Below are 19036 nucleotides of genomic sequence, written 5' to 3' on the forward strand. Positions count from 1 at the left end.
TTATTCTCCCTACTCCGTTCGCCGGTGCGAGCCCCCCCTCCCTCCCCCCGACAGCCCAGTGATGTAGCCACAGCGCGCCCTCTCTCCCACTCTCTCCGACCTGTTTTTACATTCCGTTAAAAAACTTATTGCTCTCTTGGCCCCCCGCGCATCTTTCGTCCGCCGACTGTCCAGCGTGCACGCGCCGATGATTTGGCGGCGCCGCCGTCGGCAAACGAGCGACCACGGCTGCACGTTTGTTTGCAACGCTGCAAGCCCGTCTCGCCCTTCTATCTACAGCTCGAACGCGGATTGTCCATTGAGAAATTAGGTTGAACGAGAAAGCAGCGGATCAGTCCCGAGTATCGTAGCGCGAGCAGAGCCAACGAAACGTTGCAGTCCGCCTGATTTACACCGCGGGAGGTTTTACGCGAGCGTTAAAAATGTAAGCCTTGCCGCTATCAATAGCCGCGGGGGGGGGGGGGGGGGGGTGGAGATCGGGCAGAGCGGGCAGAGCGAGCAGAGCGGGCAGAGCTTCACAACGGGGAAAAATATTCAAGCCTTATACATTCGCGCGAATGGGCGTAGTCTATAGACAACGGCCATTTATCCATGCGAAATTTCAGGAAAAATGTTAAGGCCTCCGCGGCTCGGAGGGAGCCAGCTCGAGAGAATAATGAGCCACTCGAACAAATGCATTTGAAGCGTCGTGCAGATTTCTGTGTGCGCGACGTACGCGCCGCTACCCTCGCATCCGCATTCATCACTGCGAGTCCGGAACTCGAGCTTTTCAAATGCTTCTCTCTCTCTCTCGCTCTCTCCTGTTTCTCTCTTTCGCGAATTCATTATTTAACTTGCTCGGGCTCTTCCGCCTCTGACGCTGGCTCTTCTCTTTCCCTCAACGTTCCCGTACGGCTGCCTATTCTTTCAGTTTTCCGCTTGGCATAACAGGCTCAGCCACGCTAGTCCTGCCAAGCAAACGTTGCAGGCTTTCGGGGGGCTGCGATCGATCGCGCGCGCTCGATCGACGGTCAGCGGGAGGCCGACTGGCGCCGCGCGAGCAGCGAGCTTGACACGGAGCATTGAATCGCAGGCGGCTGAAGAGCCGAGCAGCTTTCCGGGAAAAGGACGAGGAGCGAAAAGCGCTCGAAAAAAAGCCGGCGTCGGCCGGCACTGGCAACCTTGTAAGCTCTCCTCCCGGCAGAGCGCGAGGGAGCAGGGCGGGGGGTGGGTGGAGGGGGGCAAAGCGGGGAGGTGCGGAGTGCGCGCGAGAGGGAAAATTGGCAACGGGACACAGGGGACGAGGCGGTGGGAGGGGAGAAAGAGAAAGTAGTTTTTAGCGAAAGTGATGGGCCGAGCGGCGTGGGCGGCCCTCCGCGCGGCAGCCGGGGGCGCCAGTGGCAGGAGCAAGGTGGCCGGCGGCCGGGAGGAGGAGGAGGAGGAGGAGGGGGGAGGAGGAGGCTAACCTTGGCAAGCGCGCACGGCCGCCCGGCAGGCAGCTCGCGGAGCCGGCCGCGCAGCGTCGGAGGAGGGGCGCGGCGGGCTGGCGGCTGGCGGCTGGCGGCTGGCGGCAAGGGGGTGGCCCGTGCGTGCAGGGGTGCGTGCGAGAGTGCGCGCGCGCTTGCAGCTTGCGCGAGGCTCAGCCGCGAGGAAAGCGCCTACGCGAGCGAGCCGGCTCTCCCTCGGTAGTCGCCGCCGTGGCAGACAGTGACGGGCGTGACGTAGTCGGAGGAGGATGTACGCCCCGGTCGGCACCGGCCCCAGCAATCATCGCTCGACCCTGCTCAATTCGTGGTGGCTTCAACCACCAGGTACGTACGCAGCTGCACCCTCTCTTCTAGCGCGCCCGCTTCTCTCGTCCGCGAGCCTTGCCCTTCTTCGCTCGTCGACGATCTCTCTCGAAGTGCAGAACGCTCGCCGGCGACCGTTCGCGTTCGCTTTCTCCTACTCGCCGTTTCTCCGGGCTGCTACGCCAAACCAATGTTCATTTGTGCGCGAACTTGCGTCGGGCATACTTAGTCTGCGAATCTCGACTAGAGGACGCACCACGCGGCCGACGGCTTATAGCACATACGCTGTTGGGTTCGCGTATTGTGGGTTATTGGGGGAGGAGGTCTAAGGGCAAGAAGATGGCACTGCTGTGTATATACACCTAAGCCGGCACGGCTTATCGCGTTCGAAGCTGCGGCTCCGAGGTGTTGTTCTTTCGGCTGACGTACGCCGGCTTTGCCGTTCTTTTCCCAATGTTCCTTGGGCCGATGCTAATTGCACGCGCGCGAGCGCTCCCCGCTCTAACGACGTCGTCGGGCGCCAGCCTACGAACACGAGAACAAGGAATAGCCGCGCGTCGCTGTAATTTTTACGCGTCCACAGGTCCTTCGCCATTTCAATGCTAGATATATACGTACGCGCGCTCGCTAATTCCCAACTCCCCGCCGAGGGCAGAGCTCGAGTTTACGTTGCGCAAACAACCTTTGATTATCGCGCTCGCGCGCATTCAGCGGATTTTCACTCATCATCCCTATTTTTTTCCTTTTCGCTCTTTTCTTCCATTCGAAGGTTCTTGGCTTTTTTTTCTCTCTCGTACGCTAAATATCGTATAGACTGGAAATCACTGACTGAGCACTTTTCTATTGTGTACTCGGGAGTTTGAGCGAAGTAGTTTCGCTCGTAATTCTTTTTTCATTAGATGTTTCTTGTTTGTTATTCATGCTGAATGTGATTACGAAAGACCCCACTCACGACCGAATCGTTTGCTCGATGGCAGTTTCGCCGTTGGAAAATATATATTGATCGGGCTCGCGGATCTAATAGACGAGGATATAAAGTATAAATCCGTTGTCGAGTGCGAATGGAGGCGTCGATGCACGGCTCATCCAAGCGGAAGGTTAACGCGCGCGTCTACTGCCCAATCCACTCGCATAATTGATCGCACGGTGTAGTTCTGCACTGTGCTTGTTGCGCTCGCGACCTTGGTCTCTCCTGCGAGCGCGCTCTTCGCTCCGTTAATCCCATCTCCCAGCGCTGTCCTTCAAGCTAGAGGCAGCACGTTTATCGTCACGGGAAAGCGTCAGATTACTCGTAGACGTTTACAAATTCGTTTCTGCTTCTTGTTGTGTTCGACGCGAGGGCGACGCGCTGGCTCGGGGTGCATTTGTACGGAGAGACGCGCTCTTGTCGCGCGCTCGTAGTTTTCGTCCATTTACGAGGATAATCGACTCTCGGAATAGCTCGACGTAGGTTCGTCAAATCAGAGTTTCATCCTTCGTTTAGGCGCGCGACTTTTCATTATTCATTGCATCCAACCGAGTATGCCAGACTTGGACGAGGATGATCGATCGAGTTACCGGAATGCCTTCGACGTTACACTCGAAAAATACCGCAGAGAAAGATCGGCAAGTACATTTGATTGCGTGGCTAAATTTTGCACGGTGTAATGGTCCCTTCGCTAATTACATACACTTTTTCAGTAGATGAAAGTTGCCGCACAAGCTGTAATTAGCTAATTATAAACTACCCAGAATTCCATTTGTATTAATTCGAGCAGGCTATTTTGGCGAAGAGGAAGCCGAGCGTATTATCTGCAAATTTGCAATTACGTAAGAAAAGTGCTCGGCGAAACTCACAAAGCGATGGATATTAGCAATGCCTTTGGCCTGTCCCCTTATGTACCAATAAACATCGATTAAGCATAGCTTCTTCCGACCCGCATTCGTTGTTCGTGGCCACTGCGAATCTGCACGACTTCACTGGGTAACGATTGCCAGTGCGATAGTATTACCTAAGCCAATGCAGAGAAAAAGCGAAGGAGGTGGAATCAATGGTCGATCGGACATACGATAATATCGCAGAGAATGATGAGAACGATGGGCTCGTAGCGATCGAATAGTGCGAAAGCGCGAAGAACGAGGGCTAATGAAAGCGACAAAGGCGATCGGCGCTGATTCCGAGAAGGAGGATGTAGCGATCGAAGGGAGAAGGAGGACGAGGATCGATGGCGGCGCACGTGTAAAATGGCAAACAAAGTCGGCAGCAGAGATACACGTGTCGGGCTGGACTGGCCAGGGGGATGATCGGCGCGCGCGCGTGCCGAAGGACCGGCAATTCGGGCCGCGCAGCCGTACACGGAGATAAGCTGCGGAGCACCGCGTGCGCGGCACTGCGATCCGCGCACATCCAGTCGCGAAAGCCGCGGCCTAAAACTTGAGCGGAGCGCTCGCAAGAGAGCGCGAGAGAGAAGGAGAGGGAAGCACGAGCAAGTCGCGAGCGAGCGCGAGAGACGGCTAAGCTAATGCCGGCATGCCGGCAGCGCTGAGCGAGCGAGCGAGCGAGCGAGCGAGAGAGAGAGAGAGAGAGAGAGAGAGAGAGAGAGAGAGAGAGAGAGAGAGAGAGAGAGAGACAGAGAGGAAAATGTGCGTGCGCGCGCGGCTCAGTCCAATTCGAGCCGCATTCGCGCCACCATCAGCTCTAACTACACCATTTAGCTCTTCTCTTCCGCCTCCGTAGCCTTTTGCATTAGGCTGTTGTTTACCTCGCGACGACAGCGACCACGGCGATGACAACGCCGGCACGCGATCGCAGCACTGCGTGAACCGTGAGCGCGGCTTTGTTGTCCTCGGCGCGCTGCGAGCAGGCCAACCGGCTGCAATTGCAAGCGGGGACTCGCATAGCCTTCTAGCCCTTGAGGGAAGCTTTTCTGCAAGTAAGTCAATGTCGATGTTTCGCTCGATTGGCACGTCTGCAGGCTCTCGCGTGCGCTTGTGTTTTTGTCAAAAGGAGCCGCAATCGAGTCACGCGCGCTCTCCCGTACGGGGATTACACATGCACCGCGCGCCGCTGCCGCCTTTGTGCTTGTGTGCGTGCGACTCTCTCTCTCTCTCTCTCTGTTTACGTTATGCATTCGCCACTTCTCTTTTCGCTTGTTTATCGCAGGCCCACTGCGTATGCTTCGCGCCGACCCGACGGTTTTTTTTCTGTTTTTTAGTTGCGGGCTTTGATATGGCAAATGTATCGACGCCGGAAAAACAAATCATTGCCCTTATCGATAAGAGAGTGGCTCGAGTTGCAGTGTACATCGCGCGTCGTCGACTCCTATTTCCACTGCGGCCGAATGCAGATTCATTGTCCAAGCGTTACCGAGTGAACTCGGGTCGGAGGCGAAAAACTAAACAAAGAGAGCAAAAGCTCCTCGCAGAGTGTACCGGGAGCAGTGTCTGTGTTTCCACTGGCAGTCTAACACGTCGTCTCTCGATGAGCGTTATAGCGAGTTTGGCTCGCGCTCTCGCGGCCACGGCGTCGATAAACAAATCGCGCGCGCACGCAGGTGGAACAGAAGGGCGCCGCATGGCGGCGATGCAACAACAACAGCGGCACGCATCGCCTAGCTTCTCTATATTTTGATAAACACGCGCGTGCGATCCGTCGCGACGACAATATACGAATGCGAATCGATTGACCGGCGAGCTTTGTTTCACGGAATCCAGCCTTGACGTTCCACGAATTTCGGGCAGTCGCGCCGCGAGCTTGCGTTCGGTGCGCGTCGCGGGATCGAGCACGCGGAGGGCAAGTGGCTGTCCCTCCGACTCCGGGTGGCAGCACAGCGCTAACAGCGGTTGGTCGGCTCGCGCGGGAAGGGAGACTACGCGCAGTCGGTTGCGGGCCGCGCCTGGCGTTTCTCAGCGCGCGCGGAGCGGAGAAACTGCGCGACCCCACTGTCGGCTGCACGCGCACACGCGCACGGCCGACGACGTCTATTAGAGAACTAGACGTCTGGGAATAATGGCAATAGGAGAGGGCCCTCGCCGCGGCGCGCAAAAATAAAGGCCTGCGCGGCCGTGCGAGAGCCCCATCCAAGCGCCGCGCTCCGCAGCAGGATGCACTGGTCGCGACATCGATTTTTCCCCGGCGCGCTCCCCGTTCCCCGCTTCTCGCCTAGTCCTAGGCAGTCGCCCTCTGTGCCGGTGCACCGATGCCAACACCTGCTCCCCGCGACTGCGACCTTTCTCATGGCCGCGCTGATACCGGTATTCCCGACTCCCTTCTACCATTGCATTGTTGCATTTGCCCATTGTCGCGGCACACTTCTCCCGGCGATTTTCCACTTGGTACCTTTCGTTACCCACTCGACGTCGTCCAATTACGCTTTGTCCGCGGCGAGCGAGCAGCGTCGCGCCAGCCCGCCTGCCTGCGAAAATCATCCGTCAGTCGTTGCTTCGGAGGCGGAGCTGCAGCACGCTGGCGGACTGGGAATGCAAATCAGGAAGCGCGCGATATAGATGAATTGGCCCAGATTTCGCCCGTAGCCGGCGACAAGGAGACAAACCTGCACCTCGCTCTCGGAAGAAGAGGGGCGGACTTCTCTCTCTTTGCTGGCGCTAGGTGCGCGTGCTCGATCGGTCACCGGTTCTCCTGTAAGCGAGCTGCTAGCGCGATGCGCCGCGCGTTTTCGGGAAGGCAAAATGCATCTTGTTGTTCGATCTTTCTTTATTGCCATCTGGATGCCACCGTCCTTGGTCGTGTCACGGCACAGCCGCGTTCGCCTCTTCGATGTCTGTCAATTAACTCGAGTGCGTGTATCAGTGCCGATTCATATTGTGTTGCCGAGTGAATGGTGGTTTATCGACCCGCTGGCGGCTTTACGAAATTTCGTATTCTTCCGATGAATGAAAACACACTGTGGGTCTACTATATTTTACGCGCGCGGCTCATGCATATTTTATTATTTGAAAAACATGCTTCTCTGGGACTGCTTGATGTATTCCTGCCGGAACGACTGGCGAACGGTCGCCAACTTTTGGCCCGCGTCGAGAAAGAGAAAAAAAAAATAAATAAATAAAAATTATAGTAAAATAAAAGGAGCGCGAAACTTTTCGGCGAGAGCAGTGGCCAGGATGCACTCGTAAACCGTCTGATAATTGATTCAAAATCCATAATTAAGGCCGAATCCCGTGTTGTTTCGTTGGTCAGTTGAGCGTACATGAATTTTGCAGCGGTTCGCGAAAGAAAAGAAGAGACCCGAATCATGCGTTTTGATTAATTAATGAGCGGCAGTCTCGCGGGTGCGGGGAGGTCGAATGATGAATATCAATTATTTGGACTGCGCGCGCGTCGCGCACAATGGCGCGCGAGTATCGGCTATCGCGTGTAATGGCACATCGCGCGAAAGCGGAAGCAGGCGGGCCGTCGGAGAGAGGGGCCACGGAAAAAAGTTTTTCGGTGATTTTAATTAGCGCGCGGACTGGCGTCCTTTCTGTTCGCCGCCGCGCGGCCAACAAAAAGCGCGCGGGGCGATCGAGCGAGCGAGCGCCGAACGGAAGAAGAAGGAAAAGCGTCAAAAGCATCAGCGCCTTTTTCCTCGTTACGCTCATCTTCGCTCTCTTCGTTTTTTCCAATCGGCGGTGGTGGGATAACAGCAGTAGCAGCAGCAGCATCGTCCCCGCGGCGCTGGCTTCTCTCCCTCCCTCCCTCCCTCCCTCCCTCCCTCTCGCCTCACGGCCGAGAATCTGCGCTTTCATCAGAATTTCTATCGTGGCGGCGGCGATGGCGGTGGTGGCGGCGGCGACCCCTTTCGCGCGCACTTCGTCTAGCGCTCGCCCTTCGGCCATCGTCGCCTCTCTCTCGCTCGCCCGTGCAGGGGTGCTGCAGAAGAGGGTAGAAAGCAAGCAGAGCGCCCGCGTACGCACTGGGGTGCGTTGCTGCAGTATTGACTGTGTGCTCTCGCCCCCCGCCGCGCCAAGAGAGAGACGAAACGACGCGGCCTGGGGAGTGAAATAGACCGAGAGAGAGAGAGAGAGAGGGCGATTGCCGAGAGGGATGAACTTGCGTGCGCTCGGTGGCTCTAAAATTCTTCCGAGCAAAACGTTGCCAAAAATAACATCGCGTTGGCATGCAGCGAGGCGCCGACCGAAAGCCGGCACTCGCCGGCAAATTGATAGGTTGCTCCTGCCGCTTCGGCCTTCGATAACCGCGAGCCGCGTGCGCCGCGTGCGTCGCTCTTAATGAACAACCGGGCTGTCCGCGCGGCGATCGATAGCCGAGCTCGAAGCTCGTTGCCCGCACTCGCTCCTCGGGCTCCAGCTGGAAAGTCCATTTGAAAAGGTTGGGCGTAGGTGGCGACGCGGGCTGCACCGGCGGACTCGACCGGCGAGGAAAGCGACAAGGAGATCAGCTCGGGGAGGCTTCGGCGGCAAGGCTGCGACGTCATCTATTCTGCATCCCCCGGCGGTCCGGTTTCCTTTCTCCGGCTCCGTCTTGCAGCCCACGCCCCCTTCGACGAAGCAAGCCAACCCTCGGTTCCACTCGCGCCTCGCTGAAAATTTGCGCAGCCTCATTCCTATTGTATGCACGGATGCCAATAATGGGATCTCTCTCATTATGCCCTCGGCCGTTTTAATATTCCCGCTGCGGGGGAACTCCGGGGCTCTCGTTTCGCCCGCAGCAGCGCGCTCCGTTACGAGACGCGTCCTTTGTCTTTGCGACAAAGATGCCGGGAACACCGTTTGGCTCGATTCTTACCCAATCGTCGCGCGCTGAGCTTGCGACGATCGAGCCAGTGCTGCTCGAGAGCGCTCGTAATTCGGTTGGGCGCGCGAGAATAGCGCCGGTTACGAGGACGCCGACGTGCGCGCTAGCCTCTCGCGGGCAGACCCGGTCAAAGCGAAGTGTCGAAGCTGGCTAGAGCTTGCGCACCCGTGGGTTCTGCTCGCGTCGCCATAGCGACTGCACGTGCGCGCAGCCGATTTTGCGGGCTCTCCGACTTTCCAAAACGACGACGCACCCTCCAGGGCGTAGCGCCGCCGCCGCCGCCGCCGCCGCCGCCGCATACTCTCTCGTACTCGTCCTTCTTGTCGTTGCACCTTGACAGTAGCTGCGTCGTTGGCCCGCGACGTGCAACAGCTGCTCGCCTCGGCTGCAGTCGCAGGGTAACTTTCCACGAGGATTGCCGCGAGAGCCAGTCCAAATGCAAATTGGCCGTGGACGGCGGAACTCGGAGAACAGCCAGACGCGGTAGACACGGCGCTTAGCGTGCTCCGGCACATGGTGTAAGGAGGCACTCAACGCCCACATCCGCATCCGCACAAAAGCGCACGCGTGTGCCCGAGTGGAGGAGCGCGCCTACAATGCGAGCAGCAACACACGTACACGGGTCGGGTGCAGTGGCAGTGGCGCTAGGCGCCGCTCCACGGCCATTGTGCAATATTTATGCGCTGGAGGGGACGGCGAAGGAGCCCGAGGAGGGGCGAGAGGAGGAGGATCGGCGCGAAAAACAGAGGAGGCGTTTTGCGCTTTATTTGGCCGATCGGCGATTCGCAGAAGCGATCGGCAGTTGAGAAGAGAAAGCGGCGCGTTATACTTTTAGGCAAAGCGACTCCTATCATTATCCCTCGGCGCTAGGTGCCCACGCTTCGGCTGCATGTGCTGTGCTCGTGAATCACTGCTGCAGCATACTTTGCCAGAGCTGCGTCTCTTTTTTACATGTCCCTCGCCTCTTCTTTTTTATTTGTTGCGTGCGCTCTCATGCTCGTAGCGCAGAAATTCTCCATGACGTCAGCGCCAAAACATCCACTCCACCGGATCCCGCCTCTTCTCTCTCTCTCTCTCTCTCTCTCTCTCTCTCTCTCTCTCTCTCTCTCTCTCACTCACTCACTCACTCACTCACTCACTCACTCACTCGGGCCCTTTCTCGCTCGATTCCCTATGTAGGTCCTCCCCTTCGCTGCGCTCCTGGCCTTGCCTGCGTTTCGAGAATTCGGCCACGTTCGATGCGCGCGGGCTGTGCTGGTTTGGCGTTTTGCGCCTGGCGACGGACGTTTCCCGCAAAAAGACGCTCTAGGAAGTTGCCTCGCGCTGCTGGACTTGCGCTTGCGGAGCCTCGCCGCTCGACACATCGCTCGCGCGCGATAAAAGTTGGCGCTGCAGTTGCTGACTACTCTGGAATTCCGAAGTCGTCGGCGCAGCGCGATAAAAAAAGAAAACACGTGCGGATAAATTTGCCGAACGCTGCTATGAGTCAAGCGCACGCGTAAGACTGAAATCGTTGCCTGCGCGCCCGTTACGTGGCCTTGAGATTGCACTCGAAAAAAAAAATGGCCATGCGCTCTCTTTCGCTCTTCGGCCGCTCGGCTGATATAAGCCGCGCGCATGCCGGTAAAACCCCGCCACGGCTGCATTGGAGCCGAGAATAAAAGTGGGTTTTGGGCGAGTTGTCAAAGGAGCCAATTTCGGCAGGCGCAGAGCGGCGCAAGGATGCCTTTTTGCCTGCTTTGCTCGGGTCTCACGATAAAAGCCGTAGCCGAACCGGGCTGGAACGGCGAATTCCAGAAAATGAAGAAATGTTGGCGCGGATCTATTGGGCAAACGAAGCGCGCGGTAAAGAAAGAAGGCGGCTGTTACTCGAGTCGGCTCATAGCTGCTGGGGGACAGCCAGCGCGCACGTTCCTCGCAGGAGAGGATGGCCTCCTACGTCCACATAAAACTCCCGCGAAGGCTCATCTCCGCGAAAAAGGTCGGGAGGCTCCGTGCGCGCGTGTGCGTGCGCGCCACGGCCGCGGCGGACTCGCCGGGGCGACGACGATGCAAAAGCCGAAAGTTTTCGTTGCCGAAAACGAAGCGGAGAGAGCTAGCCGAGGGGATTACGCAAGCGGCATGCAACGACCGCGGGAGAGCGGCAGAGAGGAGAGAGAGAGAGAGAGAGAGAGGGAAACCTAATCATCGCCGTGTCGGGATTCATGCTCTAACAATGCGACTTTGCTCCCTCCGCGCACGAGCTTTCTCTTCTCTCTGCCTGCTTTTTTTTCTCCCCGCGCTCCTCCCCACGGCCGCGCGCTCCCTCCTCCTCCTCCTCCTTGCTGCTATTTCAACTACGAGCTACAAGTTTCGTCGAGGTCGCCGAGACCGAACCTTTTTTCGGCTCTTTTTCTGCTGCGACTGCAGCATGCAAATCATCGGCCAGCTCCAGGTTCACGTGTAGAAAGGAGCGAGCAAGCGAGCGACTGTTTGTCGGGCTTTATCGCGAGCTGCTTACCATTTTTCTAAACTGCGCAAATTTGGCAAGCCGCGAAGGTGCCTCACTCGGCACGCTGTATACATCGCTATCTCGATTGTTTACGATCGCAGACGCCCGATATACGTGGCCGCGCACGTGCGGAAGTTTGGCTGAATCGAGACAAGCTTTTCGCAATCGATCGTTGCGCGTACGCGAGAAATGACTCGAGGCAGGCCGCTGCAATGGGCGGCCATGGGGTGTCGCGACGAGAATATTGGTGTATTTTCGTGCCAAGTGAGAAGCGGCCGGCGAAAAAGAAGAGACGAGGAGGCTAGTCTAAACAACAAAAATGATGTCAGTCCTGCGGCGGTGCACAAAAATACACGCGCGGGCGCGCGACCATTCAGTGAGTTCCGCCCATTACATAATTAGACGCTGCGTATGTATACGAGCGCGAGGCTCCTTGAAAATTGCAGCGTTATTTTTAATGAACGGCATCCTCGTGCGTAGGCACGAAATGGGAGCGCGAGCGAAACGGCGGCGGCGGTGGCGGCGGCGGTGGCAGCGGCAGCGGCGGTGGCGGCGGCGGAAAAAGTTACGTCGATTACGAAACGAAAAGAGCGTGCAGTCGCTGCGACGTGCTATCCGAGGCGGCAGCGGCTGCGCGCCTGCCCCTCCTTCCCCGATCGGCCGGCCGCGCGCACGCACGCACACGCACACGCGCACGCACGCGCGCACACAGGCGCGAACACGCGAAAGTCGGGCGATGCAGAGGCGCGCGTGCGGCCCTGCCGCGCGACGCGGGGCCGGCGGAGCTCGGCAGCGACCTTGGCAGCCAGCCCCACTCTCGCCCCCACGCACGCGCGAATTTCGGCTCCTTCCCGGCTCCGGCTATTATGTGTGCTGCACGCGCGCCCGCGAACGCAGCGCCAACCGAGATATAGACGAGCATAGAGCGAGAGGCGGCCGCGCCGATTTGCCTACAGCCGGCTCGCAGCTAGCAGGGACGCAGTGCAGCCAGTGCGGATTTCTGCCGGATACGCCGGCGCGCCTCCTCTTCTTCGCTCGTCCTCGGGCCACAGTCTACGCCCGAGACCTGCCGCTCGCGCGCCTTCTCCCGGAACCGCCCGCACTTGCCGTTCTCGCTCCGCCTGTTCTCGCCGCCTCGCCTCGTCTCATCCTCGCGCAGGCACTTGCTGCGACCTGCCGGCGCATGCCTCCCGTCGGTGCAATGTACGATCTGCAGCTCAACTTGGAAGGTAACCCAGCTTCGCCCTATTCTCTCTCTCCTTATTTCCCGCGCGTTGGATGGCCAGACGCGAGCGGCTTCTTTCTGGCGCGCTCGCCGAAACCAGCCGCCCCCTTCTCACCGTAATCAGGACCAACCCAATAGGGAAAACATTGAAAACATCGATCGGGGAGCGCATCGAACGACTCGACAGCTTCCTCTCGCAGCCTCGGCTCGCTACGATGGCTGCTAGATTCACTTCTTACTCGACCCAAAGACGTTTATCTGGCAACTTTAACATGGGATCGGCTGGCTATCGCCGCAAAAAAATGTTTTCGCTCTCGCTCTCGCGCGTACTGCACGTACATTAACGTCTTGTCGCTTGACCCACATTTCGATTCACACGCGTCACGCGATAAGAGGGGAAATTAAATCGGTCGACATTTTTTTCGACGACGCACACTACGCTGCATCGCCCGCTGCCTACCGATTCTCGTTACTGATCGCCTTTCCTTCTTGTGCAGCCTCCTTTTCGCGTGCGTGGCGCAAGTCGCGCGAGAATTGGTGCAGCCACTGAAAGTCACCGGAAGTCATCTGGATACACGTTGCACTGGAACGGCGTGTTTTGGAAAGCAATTGGGGATCGCACGAAAGTGCATCCAAGCGGGCGCCGTCTATTATATACGCGCGATACACCAAGCGGAAGTGGCCATACGAAATTTTAATCGGAATGTGTTTACGTATTGTCCGAAACGAACGGGAATACCATAATGTGCCGGAAATTTTAATGAAGGTTCATATTAAAAACGGAAACCTGTTACGGCTCGGTGAAAGCGACGCCAATTAAGAGATCTGGTTACCACTGAAATGCAGTTGCAGTGATGTAGCGAGAATGCGAGATATGCAGGAATCTCGAACTGCCGGTAAAAAAACTAACCGAGTAAAGCAAGGCGAAAGACGTCGCGACGGATTGCCAGAGCGAATAATGCACGCGCAATTGGCGACTGCGAAAAGAGAAGCAAATAACGCGTGACGCGTAGCAGAGCAAAACGCCGCGTGCGCTATTGATAAGTGAAGATGGTGGTAATACGTTGGAGCTTAATTATCAAGGCCGCATAGTGGCACAAGACGAGCGCGAAAGATGTCATTAAATTGCAGCATGTTATCCTCTGCGTCGACGATATATGCCGGTATAATGCGCGCACACATATAGCGCGTACAACAGAGGCACGAGTGGCATTAAAGTCGTCACATTTGCGCCCCGCGTGCATACACCGACCGTCTAAGAAAGGCGAAGGGGGACACACCAAAATGTACGCGCGTGTGCGCGCGCGCGTGCTCATAGCATTCGGCAGTAGTGGCCTCTGACGATGATGTCATTCTACGCAGCTGCGCGCTCGTGTGCCTGTCTATCTTCTACTTTTACGACTCGCGCATGTAGCGAAAATGCGCGCGGGGCTCGTACTATACGCGCGTGGATCATCGTCGCAGTATGAATCATTTCGTCAGTGGCCCATGCCTCTTTCTTCGCCAGCATAACATTTTATTGCTCGTGTTTTTTTTTTTTTTTTTTTTTTTTCTTTTTATTTTTTCTTTCGATTTCATTTTTCACGTCTTTTCAATTCGTACGATCGTGCGTCGATTTCGTCTGCGCAAATGTCAGTCGCCGTAGTTTCTGCGGAGCGTCGCTCGACAATCCACTTCTTCTGTCTCTCGTTTTTTATGCAGATGCACTGCCTGCTCAGCCGATTGTTATCGCGATATTTTATTTCCGATGTGAAACGTTTGCTCGAAATTTGATTGAAAATAAGGTTTGTTTATTTAAGCATTATTCTACAAGTTTCTTAAAAGACTGACTCAACCGGATCTTCACCTAATGGAAAAAAGTCGTTCGGTGCACATGCAACGAAAAAAGTAGCACGTGCCTTCAACCACACCTTTCCGTTTCTACTTGTTGAAAGTATATACATTAGCTATTCAAACGGTTGTTTGAGGAGCTTTTCGAACGAAATGCAAATGGACACCATGGTTAAACTAATACACGCACGCGTACGCACACAGCCCACTAAAGTTTCTCCAAGGAAATGTACACGCGGACGAATTCTCATTGTTCCATCTTTTTATTCATCCGAATGACAAGTCTGCAGACAATGGATCTATCGGCGATTCGCAATCGAAAGCGCAGCGATGAACGATAGTGCAGTAGAATTATTTGTTCTCGGAGACGAATGTCAAGGAAGCGCTCTCACGTGAGATTTGGCCTACATTACGATGTACATGGCAAATAACTACTCGCTCGATGTTATTACCATGTCACCTTGAACGCACAACGACAATCGATGCTCTGCCTCGCGGTTTACCTTCTTCATTAACGTTTGCGCCTGCTGACCTGCCTCCGCTTATCCCGCTGTTATGTCACTCTTCTCTATACCTCTCTTCACTTATCTCATTCCCATCTGTCGTAGCTTCTTGAATGATTCCAATGTACGTCCACTCGGTTTTTTATCTCGACTTTTCATTTCCTTCGACACCTCGACTATCCGTTACTGTCAGTTGTCGATCTTCGACCGAGTTTCGGGGATCAGGCAGTTGCAGCGATGTCGTAACATTGCACGAGCGACGAGCGGATAGTCGTAACAAGAGGCGGGAAATCGGTCGGCCGTGGCGTCACGACGCTCGGCTTCGGAGCTCGCGCACGAGGAGAGAGGCGACCGAGCAGCTGGAGCTTGACATTGAGCCTCTTCGAACAAAGCGGCCGCGCGAGAAAAATCTGTACCGATTTCGTCGACGGGATCGACTCGCACGGCGAGAAATGCGGCGCGCGCGCGCGCACGCGGCCCTGGATAGCGCGGCGACACGTGCGCGCCTCGATCGTCGACTTTGAGCGGTGGTGGGGCCGATTTGACTGCATGCGCCGCCGATGTGCGCGTGCGTCCCTCGATCAGTGCCACGCGGATTTCCCTCGAGTTTTTTCTTCGTATCCCAGTGCAGAGGCAAAGCACCGCCGGGGTCTATAGTTAGAAGTCTAGACGAGAGCCAGTTGTGAAAAGACAAAGAAAATAGATGCGCGGCATCGAAGGAGCGATCCGACGAGTGGCCCCGCTCGAAATAGAGCATCGATCTCGAGCCGCTGCCCAGCTGCGCGAATAGCAAAGAGCGGAGGAAGAGGAGCCGGGCTGGCCGAGTCGCGGCGGCTGGGCTACGCGCGCACCCGGGCCCGGGCCAGTGCATCCGCCGAGCCGAAGGCGCGTGCAGGAGATCCACGTGTACGCGCGCGAGCAGCGCGGAGGCGCGACGGCGCGCTGGTGTGAGTGAGAGAGCCGCGGGTAATCTAGGCTGCGGCGCGCGCGCAGCACGGGCAATAGAGAGGCTCGATTTTTTGGGCGCCTCGGAGCGCACGGCGCGCGGCGAGGTCGCGGTGCTTGCCGTGCGAGAGCTCGTGGCGCAGCTCTCCATTTGGTCGGTCGACGCGCCGCCGAGAACACGCTCTCCGTAGTACACTTGCGCACGCTGCCCGCCAACGTGCTTTCGAGCTTACGCGCGGTCACTGCCAGCAGCCGAGTACCTGATCCACGCTCCTCCTTCGATGTCGTAGCTTTTTAGTGAGCAAGTGACAAGTGCCAGTGAGTTGGAGAGTGGAGTTTGTCGAGCGCGAGATAGACCGCTGGCACACGGACGGACCGGGCGGAGCGGGCCTCGCTGCGGGCTCCCGGCAGCACGGCCGCGATCATTCCCTCGTGCCAGATCCCCGTCCAGGATGCCGAGGAGGGCAGCTCTTGTATGAATGAGGCGGCTCAGCGTAGGAAAAAGCCCCCTCGTCGATTCGTAAGGCCGAACGTCGAGGCGGACTTGGTCATTGGTACGTCAACTCGCATTCAGCGCAGATCCCCGACAATCTTCTTGTTTACTATCTTTGCATGCACTCGCGTCAATTGACGCGCATCGTAGCAGGTAGCAGTGCCGACGTCGCTCGACGTGTCATACGCGTAACGCCTTTTTTCGTGCTGCCGGCAATTAGCCATGGCAAATATTTGCAGCGAGGACGGTGGCAGCGGCTCGTCGAAGTTTGAATGGACGGCGCGGGAAAAAGCACGGGCAACAACAGGTAGAGAGAGAGAGAGAGAGAGAGAGCGAGAGAGCGAGAGAGCGAGAGAGAGAGAGAGAGAGAGAGAGCGAGCGGAACAGAGCGGAGCGAGCGGGGCCTATGAAATTTATGCGACGATTAAAATAGCTAACGGTAGGCCCCCTGCGGCATTAGAATATTGTCTCGGAGGATTTCTGACGCTGTTTCGAGGTTAGTGGAACGCCGACGGAGCAGAGCACGAGGTTGACTTATTAGAAAGGTGGTAGGTCGCGCGGCCGCGCGACGCACTGCCCAGCAGCCGACGAACTTGCAGGCAACGGGTTCCGGCTGGTCCGAGCGTCCGTCCTTTCTAACGGCTCGCGGTCCGCTACTCCTACGTTTGGCCTTGGCCATGCCTCGATCCGTGAGCGCAGCCCGACTCGAGCAGGCGCATAGATGGCGCGTACGAGCGGCCTGTGCAGGATCCCAGCGGAGAGCGAAGGCGCATAATCGTCGCTGCTTGGTTGTTTCAGCTGGAGGAGCAGTCGGGCACGGGTGCGATAGACAGGGCAACTCCATTCTGGAGGGAGGCAGCGGCACCGATAGGGCTGGCGAAGCTTACGGGGTCGGCCCCAGGGGCGGCATCATGGACTCTCACCAGCAGCAATTCTGCCTCAAGTGGAACAGCTTCGGCAGCAACCTCGCCACCGCCTTCTCCAATCTCTTCAAAAGCGAGAGCCTCACCGACGTCATTCTCTTCTGCGAGGGTAAGTGGCGCTCGGCAGCTTCTTTCGTCACTGCGCGCGGTTGCGCAAGCTCTGCTCGGGAAACCGGCGAAAGGGCCGCCGCGCTTGCTTGCGAAAGCGCGACCCATTGGTTCGAGCCCAGGCGCCGCGTTGGTTTCGCAACGCCACGCGCGCTTTCACCGCGCGCGTTTCCCGTCGTCCGATTTCCCATCGCGAGATCGCGGCCGAGGGTCCGCACAGCGACGGCCCCACGGTGCGAGCGGACGGAAAGATGGAAAGCGCGCGTGCGAGTCTCCCGCGGCGAACGGCCATGTTCGCGGCAGGCGAAAAAACTGCAACGTGGGATGCACCGCAGCGCGAGATTGGCTGCAACTGGTCTCGCGCATTCGCCGCCCCCTCTCCAATGGCGAGCGCCGAGCGCGCGCATTCGCCAACCGCCGCCTGCATTGGCAGATCTCCTCCTCTGCTCCTACTCGGCCTCTGTGCTGCTACGCATAGTCGCGCGTCCGTGCAAAAACCGAGTCGAGGCGTTCGCCAAGTGCAGTCGCCTCGGTGCGCTCGCGGGCGCCGTTTCCCATGCAGTGCGCGCGCGCAGGCCGAGCCCTCGCCGTCTAGTGCGCGACTCTCGCTTCCCTTCGTCCCTCGAGAGTTGACCGATCGTTTCTCGGTGAAATCAAGTCGAACGGCCATCGGAGAATCAGCGAGACACGCGCGTGTTTGCCGAATCAGCGGGGATATGCCAATGGTGAATAGCATCTTATTTTTTGCGTCTTGTCAAAGTTCAGCAAGGCTGCAAGCCGACCGCGAACGGTCGTTCGGGCATTATCCGTTTGGTGCCTCTCGTGCCGATAAGCGCTGCGGAAAGACTGCAATTCCATTGACGTTCTCTTTTTATTCTCAAGACTTGTGTATAGGTGCGTGCATGTGCCTAAGCGAGTACAAACCGATTAAATAAAAGAACCGACCATTTTTTACTCTCCAAGTTGACTCTCCTTCGTGTTTTCTTCTCCCAAATTCTTTTGTTTAATTTAGATAACACATTTTGCCCATATGTCTTTTATGAATATTATTTTAGTTTGAATAAGCTATTGTTTCGTCGATTTCCTATCAACAATTGCTATGTACGATCTCGTACTTCGTTTGGACAGGCTCGAGATATCGAAATTGCGCTAATAAAGAGAAAAATATGATTTGGGAGCTCGTGATCGTTTGCGAGCACCTTGATAAGAAGTGGCATTCGCGTCTCGCTGCCAACTGTACATTTTACCAAGTCGAAATTAATGAGCGTATCAATTCCTGAAAAATAACTCTAGTTGAATGCGAGCTGCGCGGACGCGCGTGCAAGAGTTGACAGCGATTGATTAATTTGATCAGCGCTCTCTCATAGTCGTGCAAAAAATTCAGTGAGGCCAAGTCGACTTGCATGATAGATATTGTTCGAGCGGCGATAGACGAGGCGAGTTGTAGCGATAGAAGCAGAGAGAGAGAGAGGGAGAGAGAGGTTAGGCAAGCACGAGCGGCCAAAAGAAGCCAAAGTAGGTCTGGGTTACAGTTAGATCTAACAGTGTTCGCTGCCGCTAGAAGGGGCCGCCCGCTTGGCGAGTGCTCATACGCGATGCACGCGGCGCTACGTCCGCTCTCGACGAAAAAAAAAAAAAAAAAAAAAAAAAAAAAATAAAGAGCCACGGCCGCTACGCATATTACGCGTACTTGCTGCTCTTTGTGCGCTGTAGGCCTCGCGCGCATGTAACTGCCGATGACGCCACCGCTCGCCCATTGTCCCGAGGCGCACCGCCACGAACAGAGAGCCCTCGGCAAAAGTGCAATGAAATATTTTCTTTTTTATGCTTTTTTCACGCCCTCCATACGTGCATGTTGTCGCGTTTTTACGACATCTTCGTACCCGTTAACCGAGGCGCGACCGAGAACTTTACGATGTGAAACTGTCACGGCTTAGCTTCCCGAAGCTCTGTAGTTTCACACGTTCGCATTCGAAATATTTGTCAAACAATAGTCTTTTAGTTAAACTTATTTTC

The 19036-nt window shown here is 56.7% G+C and overlaps 1 protein-coding gene across 7 annotated transcripts in view; it reads left to right on the forward strand.

Moving 5' to 3' along the window:
• Nucleotides 1–19036, forward strand: part of LOC131674379 (zinc finger protein chinmo) — a 57525-nt gene that overhangs the window by 3563 nt on the left and 34926 nt on the right. The window contains exons 1-3 of one of the 7 annotated variants that reach the window (XM_058953019.1): nucleotides 1775–1790; nucleotides 15787–16050; nucleotides 16788–17021. In XM_058953019.1, the coding sequence (XP_058809002.1) occupies nucleotides 15972–16050; nucleotides 16788–17021 (313 nt within the window). In that variant the 5' untranslated portion in view covers nucleotides 1775–1790; nucleotides 15787–15971. Of the gene's footprint in view, nucleotides 1–1708; nucleotides 1791–4428; nucleotides 4682–11975; nucleotides 12223–15786; nucleotides 16051–16787; nucleotides 17022–19036 lie in introns of those variants that run through there. The other 6 variants (XM_058953017.1, XM_058953018.1, XM_058953020.1 and 3 more) reach the window with 6 other exon arrangements.

The sequence above is a fragment of the Phymastichus coffea genome, unplaced genomic scaffold (genome assembly GCF_024137745.1).
Source record: "Phymastichus coffea isolate CEN01 unplaced genomic scaffold, Cenicafe_Pcof_1.1 PCOF00235, whole genome shotgun sequence".
Lineage (NCBI taxonomy): Eukaryota > Metazoa > Arthropoda > Insecta > Hymenoptera > Eulophidae > Phymastichus > Phymastichus coffea.